This window comes from Schistocerca piceifrons, chromosome 1 (genome assembly GCF_021461385.2).
Source record: "Schistocerca piceifrons isolate TAMUIC-IGC-003096 chromosome 1, iqSchPice1.1, whole genome shotgun sequence".
Classification (NCBI taxonomy): Eukaryota; Metazoa; Arthropoda; class Insecta; order Orthoptera; family Acrididae; genus Schistocerca; species Schistocerca piceifrons.
The window spans coordinates 752561722-752585017 of NC_060138.1; the positions used below are offsets into that span (position 1 = coordinate 752561722).

A 23296-nucleotide genomic window follows, 5' to 3' on the forward strand; every position below is an offset into this window, starting at 1 on the left:
TATCTAGGTTATTTGCAATTGTAATCCCTAAGTATTTAGTTGAATTTACAGCCTTCAGATTTGTGTGACTTATCGCATAATCAAAATTTAGCAGATTTCTTTTAGTACTCATGTGAATAACTTCACACTTTTCTTTATTCAGGGTCAACTATCACTTTATGCACCATACAGATATCTTATCTAAATCATTTTGCTATTCGTTTTGGTCATCTGATGACTTTACAAGATGGTAAATGACAGCATCAGCTGCAAACAATCTAAGATGGCAACTAAGATTGTCTCCTGTATTGTTAATATAGATATAACACTTCCCTGGGGAACACCGGATATTACTTCTGTTTTACTCAATCACTTTACATCTATTACTATGAACTATGACCTTTCTGACAGGAAATCACAAATCCAGTCGCACAACTAAGGCGATATTCCACAGGCACGCACTTTGGTTCGAAGACACTTGTGAGGAATGGTGTCAAAAGCCTTCTGGAAATCTAAAAATATGGAATCAATTTGACACCCCCTGTCAATAGCACTCATTACTTCGTGTGTATAAAGAGCTAGTTGTGTTTCACAAGAACCATGTTTTCTGAATGTGTGCTGACTGTGCGTCAATAAATCATTTTCTTTGAGGTAATTCATAATGTTTGAACACAGTGTATGTTCCAAAACCCTACTGCAAATTGACGTTAGTGATATGGGCCTGTAATTCAGCAGATTACTCATATTTCCCTTTTTGGGTATTGGTGTGACTTGAGTAATTTTCCAGTCTTATGTAAGGAACTTATTGTGAGCGATCAGTTGTATATAATTGCTAAATATGGAGCTATTGTATCAGCATACTCTGAAAGGAACCTGACTGGTATACAATCTGGACCAGAGGCTTTGCCTTTATTAAGTGATTCAAGCTGCTTTGCTACACCGAGCATATCTACTTCTATGTTTCTCATCTTGGCAGTTGTTCTTGATCGGAATTCACGAATATTTACTTCATCTTCTTTGGCAAAGGAGTTTCGGAAAACCATGTTTAATAGCTCTGATTTAGTGGCACTGTCATCAGTGACTTCACCATTGTTATCTCGCAGTGAAGGTATTGACTGCGTCTTGCCACTGCTGTGCTTTATGTATGACCAGAATGTCTTTGGGTTTTATACCAGATTCCAAGACAGAGTTTCGTTGTGGAAATTATTAAAAGCAGCTCCACTAAAGTACGCACTTTATTTTGAAATTATGCAAAACTTTGCCAATCTTGGGAATTTTGCATTCTTTTAAATTTGGCATGCTTTTTTCGTTGCTTCTGCAACAGCAATCTGACCCGTTTCATGTACCATGGGGGGAGCAGTACCATCACTTATTAATTTATGTGGTATATATCTCTCAATTACTGTCAACACTATCTCTTTGAAATCATTCCACATCTTTTCTACGCTTATGTGATCAGATCGGAAGGAGTAGTACACATCACGGTATTTTTCAGAAAACATACAATGATACTTACCGCAACAATTCTGTGAGTTTGTACTGGCTGCCCAGGTCGAGGCACAGTAGTCACTCCTACACTCTGTGTTGCTGCATTGACAGGTGCCATTAGCCGCACCTGCGCCGTTGCAACTTGAGGCCTTATCTGCTGTGTCTGAAATCAATGAATGAACAAACAGTTAAATAAAACAAGATTTTCATTCACTTTGCTGGGCGAACACAGCTGCAGTAACAGAATTGAAACTGTGAATTAGTAAAATAAAGTGTTTCAAAAAGATAGGCCTGATTTTGGGTGGAAATAAATGCAAATCATGGGATGTGCTGGCAAGGAAATTTGTGTTGTTTGAATGGGAGTGGCCTAGAGTTTAAGAAAATTGCCATTAGATGTCCATCAATGTGTCTTTGCAGTCAGTCAGAAGTAAGATGGCGACTGCTCAGCAGAGGGTGTTTTGCGTGCTGCAGTTCGCAGAGACTGAGTCAGTGATTTAGGCCCATTGGGCTTTTCATTGGCGTTTTGACATTGATCCTCTTGCACCAAACAAACATTAATCACTGGTATCACCAACTTGAAGAGACAGGATGCTTGTGCAAAGGTAAGAGTCCATGTCAACTTCACACAGGGAAACACAGTGACTGAAACGGCTTTTTCTGCAACTTCAGGAGAATTATGATGACTTCATCTTTCTCCAGGGTGACATTCAACCACACTGGCACAACAATGTCCTTCAGTTCCTCAATGGCACTGCCTCAATGCTCAATAGGGCGCACAGGAGCCCAAGACACTGCCCTGCATTCTTGGTCTCCAAAACTGCCAGAAACGACACCATGAAATTGTTTCTTGTGGGGATATGTGAAGGAAAGTGTGTTCATCTCCCCTTTACCTCATGACTTAGAACAAATGAAGAACAGAATAACAGTTGCCATAACTTCACCAAAAGCAGGTAGATTGTGTAAAGTTTATACTGAATTTTAGCTAAAACTTTCAGATATTGTGAGTATTTTGCAAGTTATCTCATCTCTGTAGTATGTTTTATCAATATATATGGAGTTTTGAAATCAGGTCATTCTTTCTGAAACATCCTGTACAGCGTAGTAACACGAGGAGTAATATTTCTAAACAGCTCAAAACTCATTTAGTCTCACTGAATAACATGCCCAATACAAATGATAACAATTACTTTGCAAGAAGCTTTTTTCTGGTATATTTTATGATGTGAGGGTGCAATCATTAAGAAGCATAGGAATTTATTGTTTATAAGCACCCACTTCTTCTCCAAGAGTTATTTGATACTCTCAGAAGGGCCTGTCATACAACTGTGATGTTGAATTCGTAGCAAAACACACTTTGCTTTCTTTAAAGAGTTCACTTTAACTATTTTCTACAACAAGAATACTTTAAGTTTCCCTTTTGTCAACAAGATGAAATATCCTTCGGATGTACAAATTATGACCGCTGCCCACGGCAACACTGGATGCCACCTGGTGCCACTGCAGGCACATGATGCATTAAAAAAAAGTATGTAAGCAAAGTAGACACAGACGGGGGATCACCCTACCAAATATATGGGCTGCAAATAGAGAATTCCACTGAGATAAGTGACTTTGACAAAGCGCAGATTATTATTACGCAGAGCCTGTGAATGAGTGTCTCAAAGCAGCAAAGATAGTAGAATGTTCGCATGCTACTGTCGTGAGAGTCTACAGAAAGAGATAGAATGACAGTGAAACTACCATTAGGTGCTAAATGGTTAGATGTCCATGACTCTACATAGAACATGGGTTCGGAAGCTTGTCTGCTCTGTAACATATGATAGATTGTGATCTGTGGCATCTCTGCCAAAAGAGCATGATGCTGGTGCGTGCACAAGTGTTCCAGAGCACACCGTTCATTGTACATTGTCGAATATGGAGTTCCGTAGCAGACCACCCCTACATGTTCACATGTTGACCTACAACATCGTCAATTATGACTGCATTGGGCACAGGATTATTAGGATTCGACCGCCGATCAATGAAAACATATCGGCTCTTTGGGGGAATCACACTTTTTCTACACAAAGTAAATGATCTTTTCCACAGATGTCATCACTGAGATGAACGGCAGCTCGTAACGTTCAGCATGCCATGGATGCAAGCTCGTGGGAGCAGTATTACGTTATGGGAGACATTCTCCTATGCTTGTATGGGACCCATGGTAGTAATCAAAGACATTCTGACATCTACAAACCACCTGCATCATTTCATACTACTTAAGCAGTATAATTGTCCATGTCTCTGAGCCATAGCCGTGCTGCAGTGGTTTGAGGAGCATTACAGTGGACTCACACTGATGTCTTCGTGACCAGATTCGCTTGACATTATTCCCGTAGAACCCATCTGGATAACTATTGGGCACAATCATTGCATACGCAATATGCGGCTTGTTATTCACGCGAACTAAATGACCTGTGCATAGACAGCTAATGCCACATACCTTCACAAACCTACCAACAAACTGTTGGAACCCTCATAAGAAAGAATCAGTGATGTACTACATTCCAAAGATGGACAAACATGCTATTACGCAGGTGGTCATAATGTTTTGGCTCATCAATGTAAATTTAGGCTGCAATAGGTGCTTTTGTAAGCAGAGGTCACACTATAAAAACCGAACAGGATCTACACAGCTTAACTGCTCAGAGGGTAGTACAGACGTTAAACTGTGAGCTAATGCTACCAAACACAAGTGTACAGCAACAGCAAATCAGAGAACACACAAAATTATGTTTTATGGAAAGACCAGCAAGTAATTTCTGAAGTTTAAAAATCACATATTTGTTGCATTTTCCTCTTTGTCAAATTTTGACAGCCAACTGGATTAAATGAGAAATGGCTAAGCTGTTGACATATATGATAAGTACTAATTGATTTAAATAGTGGTTCTTGCTACTAGAAGGTAATCAACAAAACCAAATTACAAGGAAAACCAAAACTAGCTGTCTTCCGCAAACAGAGGATAGATTTTGATAAGCAGAATAGTTACTGACCTAAACCTCTCCTTTGCACAGCTGAAAGTTAATACATGAAAGAAGTCATGCTCATACAGGCAGCTGCAGAGTTGGAAAGTGCTAATAAAAGCTAGGGCCTCAGAAACATTTACCATTAAACAGTTTTTTTTTTTTTGTGTGTGTGTAACTTAAAACATTTACGCACACAATTTTTCTCTTGCCAAACAAGACTGAACCTCTGAGTTTGACGATGAGAATCAAGACAAACTCATGCATAAGTTCCATCTGTTATTCTCAGTACCACAGAAAGAAAATTCAGAGTAAGCACCTGTTGTCTGCACTCAAAATCAAAAAGATAAAACTTAATGTTTAGTCATGCCATGTTTGCAACAATGGACATATTTAGCATACTTCATTCAATTTAGTCAAGGAGGGACTTCATTTCATGTTTTAATACCGAACCTCTGAGCAGGTAACCACTTTCTGTGAATGAACCAACCACAATTAAGTTTAACTGGAAGGCATGGAGAATGCTTTCACTAACAGGGAATATGTATGATACAACACCCTGAAAGGTGGAGCCTTGCATAAATAGGATTACCCATCTTGCAAAAATGCAGGCTGTTCAAGCCACGTGAGTTGCCCTCTTGTGATGAGTAAGTAAATTTGTTACTGATGTGGTCTGATATCAAATAAACATCTTTTGATCATTGACCAAAAAAACAAGAAAAAGTAGGTATCTCATAATATTTTTCCCTGAGAGAGGGTACCTTCTCCAGAAATATATTTCCTGCTGCATATCTGGATATCAGCTCCTTAACTTAAAATTTAATTCTATTGTTTCTTCCAGAACTGTCTTATAGTCCCGCTTCTCTAGCTTCTGTCGTAGAACTGTTTTCTTTAACACTGACAGCCATGTTAAATATCATCAATATATAAACCAGTACAGCAAATGCTAGCAAAACATTGTTCTTTTAATAACCAGTCAATTTTATGCTACACGTTGTGAGGTGCACACTTGCATTTTTTTCGCACGCTTCACAATGTCCGATTCTGTGTGCCCCCCCCCCCCCCCCCCCCAAACTGATTACGTATGTCACATTACAGTACAGGTGAAACAGAAAAAAGGGCCTACTTCTTTTCCTTGAATTCATTTCTGATTCTTCAAAATACAGCTTCACACAAATAACACGGCAATGATTCTGAAGTACTGCTTGAACAGTTTTTGGACAAATCATTTGTTTTTGCCATTATGCAGCAGTGTGTTGATTTAAAAGCAAGCTTCTGTATACACTGAGGTGACAAAGGGAACCTCCTAATACCGTGTCGGACCTCTTTTTGCCCGATATAGAACAGCAACTCGATGCGGCCTGGACTCAACAAGTCGTTGGAAGGCCCCTGCAGAAATATTGAGCCGTCATGCCTCTACAGCCATCAATAATTGTGAAAGTACTACTGGAGCAAGATTTTGTGCACACACTGATATCTTGATTATGTCCTATAAATGCTCCATGGGATTCATGTCAGGCAATCTGGATGGCTAAATCATTCGCTCAAATTGTCCAGAATGTTCTTCAAGCCAATGGTAAAAAATTGTGACCTGATGTCATGTTTGGGAACATGAAGTTCATGAATGGCCACAAATTGTCTCCAAGTAGCAGAACATAAATGTTTCCAGTCCATGATTGGTTCAGATGGACCAGAGGATCCACTTCATTCCATGTAAATACAGCCCACACCATTATAGAGCCCTGCAGCTCACATAGTGCCTTGTCGACAACTTGTGTTCATGGCTCCATGGGGTCTGCACCACACTCGAAACCTACCATCGCTCTTACCAACTGAAATCGGAACTCATCTGGCCAGGTCATGATTTTCCAGTTATCTAGTGTTCATCTGATATGGTCAAGACCCCAGAAGAGGCACTGCAGGCAATGTCGTGCTGTTAGCAAAGGCACTCGTAATGGTTGTCTGCTGCCATAGCCAATTAAAGGCACATTTTGAAGCACTGCCCTAATGGATACATTCATTATAGTTCCCACAATGATTTCTGTGGCTGTTTCATGCTGTGTTGCTTGTCTTTCAGTGCTGAAACTCTACGCAAATGCAGCTGCTCTCAGTCCTTAAGTGAAGTACATCAGCCACTGTACTGTTCATGGTGAGGGGTAATGCCTGAAATGTGGTATTCTTGGCACACTCTTGACACTGTGGATCTCAGAATATTGAATTTCCTTACAATTTCTGAAATTGAATGTCTCGTGCATCTAGCTCAAACTACCATTCCATGTTTAAAGTCTTAATTCCCATCATGCGGTCATAATCATGTCAGACACCTTCTCACATGAAACATCTAAGTACAAATGACAGCTCTGCCAACACTCTGCTCTTTTATACCTTTTGTATGCAATATTAGCACCATGTGTATATGAGCATATCGCTATCCCATGACTTTCGCCACCTCAGTGTATATGAGACACATATTAGAAGATCCAGAAACAGTGATTACTGCAAATATCATCCATATCACAGTTTGCTTTACTTTTGTTAACAGCTGATTAACATGGCTGCAGAAACAAACAATACTGCACCATGAGAAATATAGTCAGTGATCTGATGCCCCTGGTGCGAAAGGACATAGACAACTGAAATTCATCATGAATCTGTCTGTCCATGGTAAACATTCAGCAATGATTGAAGGAAAAATAAGGCAATGGCATCATGCACTTACGAAAGGCTGTATGAACAGACACAAGGAGAGGAGTCTCAGGCCTAGCATTTACGATTAAAATATTGCATGTGGATGGAAGCTTGACATTTTACAATTAGTTAATTTGCTACAAAATTTCCACAGTTGTCAAAAGCAACAACATACCAAAATTGATACAAAGAACTTGAATTATCACAAACTGGGTGCAAATCTACACACTGCTGCCTGCATTGCCAAAAAAGCCGGAATTTCAAGTGAGAAGCTTTCAAAGAATCATGGCGAGTGATTATCAGCCCTTCTTAAGCTTCAGGATACAGCTTGATTCTCAACATTCTGAAGATAAATGATGTGTTGAAAATTTCAGATTTAAGTTTGAAGAAATCACATTCGAACAAATTTTATGCAGTGGGGCATGTCAGGGAGGGAGATTTGCATGACTAGAAGTGTACCTACAGACAAGGTGACTGACTATACACAAAAAGTCACAAATCTCAAGTGAAAAATCTATTAATAACCTTTTTAACTACATTTCTCATGATCTCTTCTTGCCAGCAGGTCCCTAATTCTGAAAGAGATTTTATAAATGCACCGATGTGTAATTGAATTACATACTCATCTCCTTAACAGTGCATAGGACCCCATTACACTTGCTGCAGGCCTCTCGCCTTCAGTATATTGTTTTCGATACAGTCTATAAAAGTCAGCGCCTGAGATGGCAGCCAACTTTTCTAATTTGAGTGGTGGTAAAAACCTTGAATTACCTTCCTTTACTCTTCACATGACAAAAGAAAGAACATGTTGGTCAGTGCAAACAGGGCCTTAGTGGTTAGTGTTCAAATAATTTTATTTCTTATCCAGAAAAAAGAAAATAAATAAACTTTCTGCCAGTGCTAGTCTACTTATAAATAATGTGAGCAAAAACTTTGGCTCTTTTCATCATTGCAACACAATTCTGTACATTATAAATACAGTGCTGAATATTTGCCATGTGAATACAATGTGATCATAATTTGTGTAAATGCCATTCCATGCATGTTTTGTCCAAACAGAATGACCACGTCTATGGGTGCTTTATATTCTGCAAGTCACTGTTCTATTAAAGTTGTGTGTCTCTTGTTTATGCAAAATACAGCCAAGACTTATTCAGTCCACCAGTGCATAGTTGAGCGGAGGTAACCCTCTGAAAGGCACATTAACAAGGCAACAGTCCAATCTGACATGTTGAAACCTGCCCTGAAATTCTTTTACACGAAAACAAATAGCTAAAGAGATATACTGTCAAAATTTTAGCTCCAAGATGCACTGTAAGTATTTTTAAAATATACTGAAAATTGTTAAATTCATAGTTGCCAGACAGCTGGATAAATGTGCACCCCTAATGGAGCCGTGGCATATTGCACATGTGCAACATGGCAGGCACATGTACTTGACTAATGGAACATCAGTAAACAGATAACACGACACAATACAATCATAAATTAAAGTGAATTTTTATAAATGTTAACATGGAGATGAAACTAAATTAATATTTATTGTGTTTTCTCCATCCTGCTAACAGCATCCATCTGTTTCTTGGACATTAATTCAAATGATGTCAACCTTTCACTGGAAACTGTGGAAACTTTAGGGAGAAAGGTAATAACTGAGGATTCCCTGAATTGTGGCTCGAATAAAGACTGTGGTTCCAATAATAGTCCAGAACAAGAACACCTTCCCAGCCCAAAGAAAACATGTACAGTGTAAGCTTTCTGTGACAAAAAGTATGGTGTGAATTTATTATTAAACAAAGGATAGAGGAAACACCTGAAATGGAGCATTGTGTGAAGATGGTTTCATTTAATAAAGTTTGAATGTGAACTGTGTAAATGGAAAAAAAAAACCGACATGAAGTAAGAAATGTGCACTAAAATTAAATTTGCAAAAGTGTGAAAGAAAAACTATTTGAAAGATTTAAAATTGCTCATGAGAGATGCCGCATCATTACCATACGAGATGTGGGAGACTGAACCTTATAATTACAAGTGAAATAAAATGGTTGGTTTCCAAGGTTTTTCAATCTAATTAAGCAGATTCAAGAAACCCTACAGAATAGGAAGTCAAACAATTATGCAGCTTATTTCAGATCAACATGTAGAGGATATGACTTTAATAGGCAATACTGTAGAGAAATAAGGGGCTGACATGAAGACGATGCTTACTTTTATCCCAGAATTTGCTGGATGTGAAGCCAGTCAGTCAAATTCCACACAAGAACTGCATGCAAATTGGACAGTAACATTTCTGGGCGAAAAGAAGACAGTTGGTTGTGCAATCTATGAATGTTATGATACATTCATATACAATAATGCCACAGGTAAGTATAAATGGATTATTACTGTTTCTGAAGCCTTATAGCTACCATTAGGAACCTAAAGGCAAATTGCAACCCCCAATAAAAAGAAAGGAGTGTTTAAATGCAAAAATCTTGTAATGGATGTATCAAAATCGGGAAAATACGGGAAAGAATAATTTCAAACATTTTATTCGAAACACCTTCTTACCAGTTGCACAAAATAATATATCACCTTTATTGGATGTTTGGCCTAGATGCAATGATCTCTCTGTCCTTGAGGAGGAATACGTATAGACTGTTGACAGAATTCGGATTCCAACCGGAATAACTAATGTGACTGATCCTCTCAATAAATAATTTTTCTGGCAATGGAAAACATTTTTCAGGTAACTATAAGGCAATATAATACCCGACAGCTCTTTGACATTTCAGATTCATCATCAGAACAGCATTCTTAAACTATAAGTCATTCGTGCATTATCAGTTTACATCACCACATTTTATGAATTTGATCAACTATGCCTGGTACATAACACAATTTGCAGAAAAAAGGTATCCATCCCCCATCTGTCTAAAGCAATTACTGAGAAGTGCCTAAAGGCATAAATTTTTCTTTTATCAGATGTGCCTGATGTAATGAAAATGTTTGTTTTCATTATTCAATAGAAATTTCGAATCTTTGTGACTATTACAGGGAATTATTCAAAAATTATAATAAGAACTGTGCAACAGGAAGTGTTACAAAATGATGTATGTGAAACAAATCTTTCACTTCCACAAATTAAAATCTTGACTGATGGAAGTCATCTGTAATGTAATATCAAACTATACCTTGATTTTTTTTTTCTCTTCTGTTACTCAACTCTGACGCTATTACATCCTAAACAGTTTAGCTATCGACATGATCTGCAAATTATTCAAAAAATTTATGATACATGATATTTTTTGCATTGTTAACATGTTTAAAATGTGTAAGTGTGCACTCAGGATTTCTGTGCTACGCTAAGCTCTCTCGTCAAGGGCTCTTCGCTGAGTCGTGCACTAGGCAGGATGGGCTATACAAACCACTCTTACGATCGATTCTTCATGTGGTAAAAATAAGTACCTCAACATTTTTTTGCAGATGATTTGCAGTGGATCCTAGCAGCTAAAATTCTGATACTGCATGTCTTTCAACGTAACCTTCCTGTATACAAAATTCCAGGGTAGATTTTGATATGTCGGACTGGATGATTCCCTTATGAAGCTGCCCACCAGAACTGATTTGGAATGTTTTAGGGTAAAATCGAGACAGCACTACCTCCACAAGTTGTGAGTCTCCACCCATAACTGCATAGCCACATTTGTTCTTTAACAACTTTTTTTATTAGGATGGCATACAAAACAGAAGGTGACATTTAACTATTTACTTGCTTATACACAAGTTTTCTTCTTGCTATGTGAATAGAACGAATAAAAGTCCACCGTGACAGGTAGTTTTAATGTCTTGACTTAAATTTATTATGTCAGTCAGATAATGCTTCTAAAATCAAAGTGCACGGCATCTGTCATGACTTAAATTAGTGAAATAAAATACCTTCACATGCTGTATGGGAGTCCAATAGAAAGTTTAAGAAACATTTGAGTACAGTAAAAAGTTTAAGAAACATTTGAGTACAGTAAAAAGTTTAAGAAACATTTGAGTATGTATTGCTGAATGTGTGCCCAAAAGCTGATGTACACTACACATCCTAACTGGTCCTGTCTTTAACTGATAATGACAGCAACTCATTGCCGCATGGACTCTACTATGCAGTAACTTTGGAAGTTGTTATGATTCATGAGCAGTCAACAGAGGCTCGCGACTTTCAAGAGTTTGGTCAGAACTAGGATAAGACAGACGCATTTCTTTAGTCAGTATCCTGACACCTTGGGCATATCATCTCAGAAATCATGCAAACTTTCTGGGTTTCATACATAAAACTGACATATGCATGGCAGAACAAGTACACAGTTATCCTGAGCAAAGTACTATCTGCAAAAAAGTTGCACAAATATCCACTCAGATCTTCATAAGGTGCTGAGACCGGCAGCTTGTTTTAAATGTTCAGAATTTGTAAAATGTAACTTTCACCAAACAGAAAAATAGTATCCTATGACTACTACATTAATGAGTCACAACCGGACTCAGTCAACTAATGCAAATACCTAAGTGTAAAATTTGTGGGAATATGAAATGGAATGATCACATAGGCCCAATCGTAGGTAAAACAAATGACAGACTCTGTTATGTTGATAGGATACTGGAATAATACATTCAATCTACAAAGGACACTGCTTACAAAATGCTTGGGCAACACATTCTAGTATAGTGTTCAAGTGTATGCACCCCTTACCAAATAGGATTAACTGGAGATACTGAATATAATCTTCTGTTTTTTTTTTTTTTTTTTTTTCTTTATCTCTTCCGCCTCCTGAGAATTTGTCCCGCAGTCTAATGGTATTTGCTCTCTTAGCTCTCTTTTTCCAGCTGACATGATCTTTTGCATCAGTAGGAGACACCAATTATTTGGAGGCCTATATACTAACACGAATTCTTTACAGACAAATGGAAAAACTAGTAGAAGCCGACCTCGGGGAAGATCAGTTTGGATTCTGTAGAAAAGTTGGAACATATGAGGCAATACTGACCCTACAACTTATCTTAGAAAATAGATTAAGGAAAGGCAAATCCACGTTTCTAGCATTTGTAGACTTAGAGAAAGCTTTTGACAATGTTGACTGGAATACTCTCTTTCAAATTCTGAAGGTGGCAGGGGTAAAATACAGGGAGTGAAAGGCTGTTTACAATTTGTAAAGAAACCAGATAGCAGTTATAAGAGTTGAGTGGCATAGAAGGGAAGCAGTGGTTGGGCAGAGAGAGAGACAGGGTTGTAGCCTATCCCCGATGTTATTCAACCTGTATATTGAGCAAGCAGTAAAGGAAACAAAAGAAAAGTTCGGAGTAGCTATTAAAATCCATGGAGAAGAAATAAAAACTTCGAGGTCCGCCGATGACAATATAATTCTGGCAGAGACAGCAAAGGACCTGGAAGAGCAGTTGAACGGAATGAACAGTGTCTTGAAAGGAGGATATAAGATGAACATCAACAAAAGCAAAACAAGGATAATGGAATGTAGTCAAATTAAATCGGGTGATGCTGAGGGAATTAGATTAGGAAATGAGACACTTAAAGTAGTAAAGGAGTTTTTCTGTTTAGGTAGTAAAGTAACTGATGATGGTCGAAGTAGAGCGGATATAAAATGTAGACTGGCAATGGCAAGGAAAGCGTTTCTGAGGAAGAGAAATTTGTTAACATCGAGTATAGATTTAAGTGTCAGGAAGTCGTTTCTGAAAGTATTTGTATGGAGTGTGGCCATGTATGGAAGTGAAACATGGACGATAACTAGTTTGGACAAGAAGAGAATAGAAGCTTTCGAAATGTGGTGCTACAGAAGAATGCTGAAGATAAGGTGGGTAGATCACATAACTAATGAGGAGGTATTGAATAGGATAGGGGAGAAGAGGACCTTGTGGCACAACTTGACTAGAAGAAGGGATTGGTTGGTAGGACATGTTCTGAGACATCGAGGGATCACCAATTTGGTATTGGAGGGCAGCGTGGAGGGTAAAAATCGTAGAGGGAGACCAAGAGACGAATACACTAAGCAAATTCAGAAGGATGTAGGTTTCAGTAGGTACTGGGAGATGAAGCAGCTTGCACAGGATAGAGTAGCATAGAGAGTTGCATCAAACCAGTCTCTGGACTGAAGACCACAACAAGAACATATGGAGGGTACATACCTCAAGATAGTGGAGATATTGAATTATATGAAGGACAGTAAAAATCATCACAAGTTTCTCACAAAAATACTGAAAAGCTTGACATGGTTGATGATTGAAGATAAACATTAACTATCCCATGAAAGCCTACTTACAAAGTTCCATGAACCAGTATTAAGTGACAGATAAAGGTGTATGCTACAGTCCCCACTTATCACTGCCATAGGGGCTGTGATGGCAAGGGGCATTTATGCAGTAATTCTTCACACATTTTATAAGTGAATGTAACATGAAGAAAGCCTAATGTGTTGTGCAACAGAAAGTACCCTTTGCCATGGTCTTCAAAATGGTATGCGGAGTATAGATGTAGATGTAAATGACCTGCTTGAAGGAATATTTTCTGGAACTGTAGACAGGGTGTACTTCTGCAGCTACATCTAAATATAAACTCCGCCACCCACTGTAGGGAGAATAGTCAACCATGTTCCACCTGGAGACACAGAGAGGGAAAAACGACGGTCTATATTCTTCCATGTGAGCCCTAATTTTTCATATCTTATCTTTGTTGTCTGAAATGTACGTTGGGAGCAGTAGGTTCATGCTGCAGTCAGTTTCAAATGCCAGTTCTCTAAAATTTTCTCGACAGCGTTCCTTGAAAAAAATGTCACCTTCCTTCCAGGGATTCCTATTTGAGTTCCCGAAGCATCTCCGTAACACTTGCGTCTTGTTCAAAATTACCAGTAACAAATCTAGCAGCCTGCCTCTGAATTGATTTGATGTCTTCCTTTAATCCGACCTCATGCAGATTCTAAACACCTGAGCAGTACTCAAACAAAGGTCACACTAGCATCCTAGAAGTGGTCTTCTTTACAGATGAACTGTACTTTCCTAAAATTCTAACAATACATCAAAGTTGACCATTAGCCTTCCCTCCCACAATCCTCAATGCTGATTCCATATAATACTGCTTTACAATATTACCCTCAGACACTTAAAAGACCTGACTGTATCAAGCAAGACACTACTAATTCTGTATCCAAACATTACGAGTTTGTTTTCCTGTTCATCTGCCTTACCTTACTTTTTTCCCATTTAGGGCTAGCTATCATTCATCACACCAACTAGGAATTTTGTCTATGTTAATCTTGAATCATCTCACAGACAGTCATTTTTGAGACCTTCCTGTACGCTACACCATCGCCAGCAAACAACTGCAGACTGCTGTTGCCCACCCTGTCCGTCAGATCATTTATATATAGAAAATAGTAGCAGTCTTATCACATTTCCCTGGGGCACTACTGACAATACCCTTGTCTCTGATAAATACTTGCCATCAAGGACATACAAAGTGAGAATGTGGGTCTCGCGGGAGGCATGCGCGAGATAGTCCCTGCAGTCACGCTATCATCTGTGCCCTTGCTGGCTCAGATGGATGGAGCATCTGCCATGTAAGCAGGAGATCCCGGGTTCGAGTCCCGAACGTGGCATACATTTTCACTGTCCCCGTTGATACATATCAACGCCCGTCAGCAGCTGGAGGTATTAATATAATTCTAATTTCAAACTGGGTTCTATTTCGTAAGAAGTCTTTGTGCCACTCACATATCTGGGAATCTATTCTGTATGCTTGTACCTTCATTAGAGGTCTGCAGTGATGTACCATGTCAAAAGCTTTTCAGAAAACTAGAAACATGCAACCTGCCTGTTGCCCTTCATCCACAGTTCACAGTATTTCATGTGAGGGAAGGGCAATCCGAGTTTCACATGAGTGATGCTTTCTAAAACCAAGCCGAGTCATGGACATAGCTTTTTGCTCCCTAGGAAATTTATTATATTCAAATTCAGAATATGTTCTAGAATTCTGCAGCAAACTGAAGGTAAGAATATTGGTCTATAATTTTGCGGGTCTGTTCTTTTACTTTTATCCTTCTTACATACAGTGTCACATGCGTTATTTTCCAGTTGCTTGGGATTTTGCACTGGGTGAGAGGTTCATGATGGATACAAGCTAAGTAAGAGGTCAATGCCATAGCGTACTCTTTATAAAACCAAACTGGGATTCCATCTGGATCTGGCAACTTATTTTTTTTTTTTTTCTCAACACCAGAGATGCTTATTTCTATTGTCCTCCACACAAGAGTCTGTTGGACAGTACGTTTGTACAATTCTTCTGCTTGAATGATTTCTTCAATGTGGAATCTAAAACATAGGCTTTTGTTTTGCTATCTTCAATTGCCAGAGGAAGAGATGGTCAACAAGTGACTGGATGGATTAGACCTGCTTAGTGTTTATAGCACCAGAATATTCTCAGGTTCTGAACCAGAGCTTTTGCTAAGGTATGATGGTGGTAACTGTATGCTTCACGCACAAATCTTTTCACAGACACACGAGTCTCTACTAACCTTTGCCTGTCATCATTTTCGTGCTCTCTCGTGAACCGTGAGTGCAACAACCTTCGCTTCCTCAGCATTTTCCAAATTTTGTTGTTAAACCATGGTGGGTCTTCATCCTTAGTCCTCTTATTAGGCACATACTTATCTACAGCACGATTCACAATCTGTTTATAAACTTTGCCTTTAATTCCTCTATGTTCATCATACTAGAACCAAATGATGTCAATTCTTTGTCTGAGTGAGATGCTAACAACTATCTATCTGCTCTTTCTAACAGAAACTCTCTCCCAGCCTTCTTGACCGATTTATTACTTTCGTAATAACAGTCACTATGATGACATCGTGATCACTACTCCTCATCTCTATACTGATGCTGTCAATAAGGTCCAGCCTGTTTTAGCAACAAGGTCTAAGATATTTCCATTTTGTGTGGGCTGCTGAAATAACTTCTCAAGACAGTTTTCAGATGAGTGTTCAAAACTACTTCGCAAGACTCTCTGTCTGTATCCCCTGCAATGAATTCATAGACATCCCAGTCTATACTTGGTAGATAAAGTAATCTCGAACTATTATTGTATGATCTGGGTATTTACGCAATAATGACTGTAAACTTTCTTTGAATGACTCTAGAACTGTCACACTGGAATATGGCAGCGAGTAAAAAGATCGAAAAGTTGACTTAGTTTCACCTACACATAATACGCTACCACGTAACTTCACTGTCACACTCAATTTCAATTTCAATGGAGGTGATATTTTTATCAACTACATTGAACACTTTCCCTCCTACGGCATCTAATCTGTCCTTTCAATAAATACTTCAAGATCTTTCTACTTCAAGTTTTAGCCGGCTCTCGGTCCTCTCTGTCCCAAGAAGACTTTGTGCATGAGAACTTTCCTGGAAGGCAGTAACTTTGCGAACTCTGTATTAATACTTCAACAATTTGCTGACAAAATTCAACAGTCAACATATCTTTACTCTGAACACGGTCTGATTTCTCTATCTGTGTATCGACTGGCAGATGTTGACCAGGGAACCTCAAACTACCACCTAGCCTAAAAACCTGTCATGTGCACTCCACAAATATTCTGTTACCTGAGTAGCTACTTCCTTTGTGTAGTGCACTCGAGACCTATAAGGGAAGCCCATAAATCCCCACCCTATAATGCAGGTCTAGAAATCTGCAGCCAAGACTGTCACAGGGTCAACAAAGTCTTTGGCTGAGACCCTCCACTAGGCTCAAAACCATGAACTCTGAGAACAATACTGAAAACTGCAAATTGTGCTTGCACCATGTGCACAAGGCCAGCAGCCTTCACCACCTCCACCAGCCCCCTGTATGAACTGAGGAAGGTCTCGGAACCCATGCAACAGGCATCGCTGGTGTCGACATTAGCCACAACTTGCGGGCGAGCGCACCCTGCACCCTCAATAGCCACAGACAAGGCCACCTCCACTTCTCGGATGAGACCTGCCAGCAGACATACCACTGGTTTTCTTTCCAGGCCTGAACGCTATCTTCCTAAGGAGCTACATAACACACCTGACAATGGAACTCCCAATGACCAGTAAATCTCTGTCTACATCTGCCCGCTCGAATCCTGCAGAAGGAACAGCCACCTGTTCACTCGCAGGGTGAATAGGTGGGGCCACATGCCCAGCCTTCACACTGGCCCTCCATCTCGAGTGAAGAGAATGCATCACCACGTGTCACTCATCCTGCTGTGATGGCAGATCCACTGCATTGGGTACACTAGGAGATGCCCCGGCAGCAGAGCCCGTGGGTGAAACAAGTGATACCTGCGGTGCCCCATGTGACGCACCAGATTCCTCAACCAATAATACACCCCAAGACAGCAGCCTGAAGGCAGCTGATTGTAGCGAAAACTACATTCAACTGTTTGCGAACTGCAACCAGCTCCTCCTGCATCCACACACAGCATGCACACATCGGACCCATCCTAGCAACACTAGCTGAAGCAAATAAAGGCTGACACACCCAGATATGCAACTTGTTACCCTCCCGACGTTTCACTAATGGGCACTGAACTGTGTATCTGGTTGTTCGGGAGAAATGACATCTGGACTACAGACTGCCTGAATTTAAACGTCTTAAATATAAAAACACAGACTAAGTTTGAGCAATATATACTACTAAGAAAACACTTACAAAACACGAGATTAAACCTTTTAAATACAAAAACAAACACAAAATTTACGCAATATATACTACAAATGAAGGAAACTCCCCCACCCCACCACCACCAGATTTAGTAGAGCATTATGGTTAAGTGGTTACGGTGTCGGACTGCTAAGCGGGCGAGCCGTGTTCAAAACTCTTTCATGCCTATTTATTTATTTATTTTGTTTTTCTTTTTTTCACTGTTCACTTTATTGAAATTTCTGTCTGTATTGTCGTGTGATGTCCATTTGCAACAGCGAAGTGTACAGCAGGGACCTATAACGACAGTTGATTCTGTGCAACTACTCTATTAGCAGCCGAAAAAGGGAGTGACTTTCAAATGGGAACCACAAACATTTGATGACAAGGTGACAAGTCAAACTGATGCCACCACCAGAAAATATGTCTGGTGTGTCATAGATGGCATCAGTGACAGTACATGTGTCATATAACAGGAGTCTCTTATCAACACACCTAATCTGTAAGACTGGTGAGTGGGTGAGATATGCCTCCTTGCCCTATACAGGTGTTTGTGTGAATGTGAATATGATCACTCCCAAGGAAATGATGAAAACACTATAGTTTGTCACATAAGCTGCAATAAATGAACACAATGGTTTCACAATCACACAGATTCTCTGTGTTCTGTCAAAACATATGTTTTTAACGTTTTTGAAGTTGCATTCCATTTTGGACATCTTGACTCCTGAATTTCTTTGTTGTAACATAGTTCACACCTGTTTATTTGTTGTCTTCATTTCTGTGAGACGTCTATGTCATATCTCACCTGCTCTCAGTATTCATCACATTTACTTGTGATGGTAACATATTCTTACCACGTGACTCATATTCTATAACCAATGTGTAGTATGACTCAGAAAGAGAACAAACATTTCAATAACCAGATAGACAGTTCATAATGTTGTGGGAGGGGAAAAAAATGAATGGCGTGAGGGTGCTCTGAATATGACTTACCCGCTTGGCAGTCCAACAACACAACCACTTACCTAGGATGCCATTGCTGTTTTAGGCTGCTCTTTATTGCACTTCTTGTTCTTAGACTGTTCACCGTTTCTATTTTTCTTTTTTTCTTCACAGTTCAGTACACCTTTTTCCTATTTTCATGCTTGATCTGTGTTTAGTTTTTGATGGGCTATCTACTGGGCCATCTTACTGCTAAATCTGGGTGGGTGGGGGGGGGGGGGGCAATGGGGGTGCTTCCCTTGTAAGAAAAAGCAGGAAAGACTAAAGACATAACTTGCTGCCCTGGAGATGTGCTACAGACAACAGCTGGAGCCGCACTTCAAGAAAGTGAAGTACACTGGTCCAATCAGTTGTTGGGAAAACACACTTGGCCAATTAGATGACAGTGGATACCACTAAACGACACAATGAATCCAAATAGGAAGGATGATATATTTAGGTTTAACATCTCATAATCCACAAACTCATTACAGGCTGGCAATACACTGAGAAGGAAGTTGACCTCTTGCTTTCCAAAGAAACCATCCTGGTACTCAACTTAAGCAATTCTGGGAACCGTATTCGATGTTGAAGATGATTTGAAACTACTCCCAAATGTAAGCCTGTATATGAAGATTTAACATGCATGTCCACTGCTGAGCACCTATTCTGAAGAACAGTAACTATACCAAAAATTGTACATATAGTGCCACAAGAGAAGACACATAAGGCCTTCAATGACAAGAGAGTGAAATAAACCCCCCTAAAGTCCTTACCACTTCTATAACGATTTAAATCATTATTGATACAGTTGAAGGCTTTTCAAAACATCTATTATGATGGATGGGATTAACACTAATGTAATATTTTGTTCTTGTGGAAAATGTGATCTATTGTTCCTTTCTCAGATTTATGCTTTCTTCATAATTTCTTAGCTCTTCAGTTGTATCACAACTTGCAGTTCAAATAAAAGAATAAGCCTTTCTGGAAAGTAAAATTATTTAAAATGACTGTTGACTACCTATTATCACAAACACTTTAGGATTAAAGGAGACCACTCATCAAAAAGCACAAGCGTTGAGTTGTCAACAGGCACACTAAAAAGTGTGTGCACCTATCAACAACTCAACACTACTGCTTTGTTGCAAGCGAACTCAACGCTTCAGCTTTGGAGCGAGTGGTCTCTTTTAATCCTTAAGCACTCACATTCTATAAGAACTTTCCCTCAGCATTTACCACAAACACATTTTTTTACATAATATCATGAAATGGCATTTTTACTGAAATCATTGTTACAACTGCTACATTTCCCAAAATTGTCTCAAATCACTTTACTTCCCTGCCACGTAAGTCCTGAATGTGAATAATGTATGGTAGGTGCACTTTTGTTGTAAAGCAAGGGCTGGGCAAACTCTAGTGGAATGAATTTGTAGAAAGTTCTGATAGAATTTAAATGCTTGGGGATTAAAAGAACCACACAACAAAAAGCAGAAGAGCTAGCTGAGTCGAGCACACACATAAAGGAATAAAACCTGCTAACTTTTGGAGTAATCCTTTTCTGAGCTAGAGTATGCACACACAGGAAAAAAGCACATGCACATATACACACACCTATACTCCCACATGGCACCAGCTGAAGGCACAATGTCGCGTTTTGGCAGGTGGTCAGGTTGTGTGAGGTTTGTGTCAGATGGGGTAGGTAGTGAGAGAGGCAGACAGCAGGGAGAGGGTTTGGGGGTGAGTGGTTTGCAGCTTGGTGAGAGGCAGTTGATTTTCCAGCTAGGAATGAGGGAGGGAAAGAGGGAAAGGTCACAGGAGCACGCACTAGACATGTGATGCAAAGTTTTTGCAGCCAGATGGAAGCAGTATATGCAAACAGATGTCAGGTAGTGAATTTGGGAGGGGCAGAGGAAGGGGAACTTGTTGGGTGGAAAGTGTGGGGATATTGGTCAATTACACAAGTGAAAGATGTGTTGCAAGGATAACTCCCCTTTGTGTGTTACAGAGAAGCTGGTGATAGAGGGAAGGATATAAATGGCAGGGGTTGTGAAGCAGCCACTGATATTCGGCATTTTGTGCTCAGCTGCATTTTGTGCCATTGGTTGGTTAACACTGTTCTTGACAATGGTTTGGCAGTGGCCACTCATCCTTGTGGGCAACTGGCTAGTAGCCATATTGACACAAAAAGCTGTGCACTGTTTGAAGGAGAGTTGCTATATGGCATGGCTGCTTTCACAGGGGGCCCGGCCCTCGATGGGGTAGGATAAGCCTGTGACAGGACTGGAGTAGGATGTGCTGAGTGGGTGGTTGGGCAGGTTCTTGCCCCTTGGTCTTCCACAGGGGTATGATACCTGTGGCAAGGGGTCGGGAGTGAGGAGGCATAGGGGTAGACTAGGATGTTGTGTAGGGTGGGTGGGTAGTGGACTCTGATTATCTGTCACCATGCCCTGAAGTGAGGGAAATCCTACCAAAGATTCTTCCCACCCCTCCTAAAGTGGAATTCTGTCACCCAACCAACCGACACAACATCTTAGTCCACCCGTATGCCACTCCACTCCCAACCTCTTTCCTCAGGAATCATATCACTGAGAAAGACCCAGGTGTAAGACCTGCCCAATCTACCCAACCAGCACTTCCTTTTCCAGTCTTGTCACAGGCTTATCCCATCAGAGGCTGGGCCACCAGTGAAAGCAGCCATGTCATACATCAGCTCTGCTGCGATTATTGCATGGCTTTTTTTACTGATATTACTACCAATCAGCTGTCCACCAGGATGAACAGCCACTGCCAAACTGTGGTCAGGAGCAAAGTAGACCACGCTGTGGCACAACATGCAGCTGAGCATAATATGCTCAATTTCAATGGCTGCTTCACAACCTGGGTCATCTGGACCCTTCCCTCAACAATCAATTTCTCTTAACTAAGCATGGGAGTTATCCTTGCAACACATCCTTTGCTCCTGCAACTGTCCTGATCTAAATCTCCAATCCCAATGGTTTTCCATTCATCTGTCCTGTCACTCCCTCCAAAATTCCTGTCACAATGTCACCTTCAGCCTGAGCCAGTATCCACTGGCTCTAACAACCTTGCATCACATGCCTAGCCCTTGCTCCTGCCACCCGTTCCTCCCTCATTTCTGATTCCTAGCTGGCAAACAAGCTGCTTCCCGCCTAGCCACAAGCCACTCACCCCGACCCCTCTCCCTACCTCCTGCCTCTTCCTCCATCAACCCACCCCACCTGACACAACCACCATCACAACCTAGACCACCTGCTCAAATGCAGAATTGTGCATCAACAAGTTTTTTTCCTTTATATGTATGCCTGTCAAAGACTCAATGCATCTGCTAGTGGAATAAGCGTATGCTTAAAGAGAGTCATGCAGCCATCCTATCATTGCTGACCCTGAAATACTACAGGCAGATGTAAAGTCACTAAATGGAAAGAGCAGTGCAAGCCTTTAAGAATGCATTAGTTCTCCCATTATCAATTTCTTTTATTCCTCTTTAGCAGCTGAACTGATTTTTTTTCTTAACATGACAGCAAATGTACAATCACTGTTGTTTATACTATGACCATCTCAGTTTCTAAGAAACTGACTTCCATCTCAGAAAAAACTTTTTTGGCCCCTGTTGATTACTCATATTTGTATTCACATCCATCATCTGTTGTTGGATACCAAATGTAACACACATTACCAAGAGAAATTTTTTAGACTTATGTTTTTTAAGAATATGAAAGTAATATACTTCTTGACCAGTAATCAAAATAACTTCTTCACATATAAATGAGTTCTGCTTACACATAGAATGATTTATGAATTAAAGTGGAAAAATATTCAGTATAAAATCATTTGTTATAAAAATGATTACCTGCACTTGAGGAACCATTGTAGAATTTGCCAGTGAGAAGACAACTGCACTTTGAGGTGGTGGCCGAATGCCATCAATGACAAGTTCTTTCGTAGCTAAAGACTGGCGGAGGAGTGGCAAGCTTTTCTGTAACAAAATACACTCATTGGAACAAAAATAAAGTTTAAGTGTATTTATCTGCCACAGCTGATATAGTCCTCAATATAAATCTATAAACTGACAAATTAGAAAACCATTTCAGCCTAATAAACACATATTTAACCACAGATATGATTGAACATTAGCCAGACTTGTTCTGGAAGATCCCTAATTTGCACAGTTCCTACTCTGATATAAAGGACATACCTGAAAAATCAAGGCCTGTCATTCAAACTAGAAACTACAAATTAGCATGAAATTACATATAACAGAATGTAGATGTGCAAATTCTGGGCCTTTGCTTTTCTTAATAATGAAAGCTAAACACATTTAGGAAGAATAGAAAACTTTTAAACAGATGGCAAAGAGGACAAATGAAAATGTCTATTGCTGAAGTTACCAACTCCAAAAAAGTCACAGTAGACAACAGAAACCTTAAGCGTC

The 23296-nt window shown here is 39.8% G+C and overlaps 1 protein-coding gene across 2 annotated transcripts in view; it reads right to left on the bottom strand.

Annotated features, from left to right (window-relative positions):
* LOC124711989 (transcription initiation factor TFIID subunit 4) overlaps positions 1–23296 on the bottom strand; it is a 197676-nt gene that overhangs the window by 84013 nt on the left and 90367 nt on the right. For both annotated transcript variants that reach the window (XM_047242285.1, XM_047242277.1), the window contains 2 exons: positions 22715–22840; positions 1496–1630 (listed from right to left, as the gene is read on the bottom strand). In XM_047242285.1, the coding sequence (XP_047098241.1) occupies positions 1496–1630; positions 22715–22840 (261 nt within the window). The remainder of the gene's footprint in view (positions 1–1495; positions 1631–22714; positions 22841–23296) is intronic.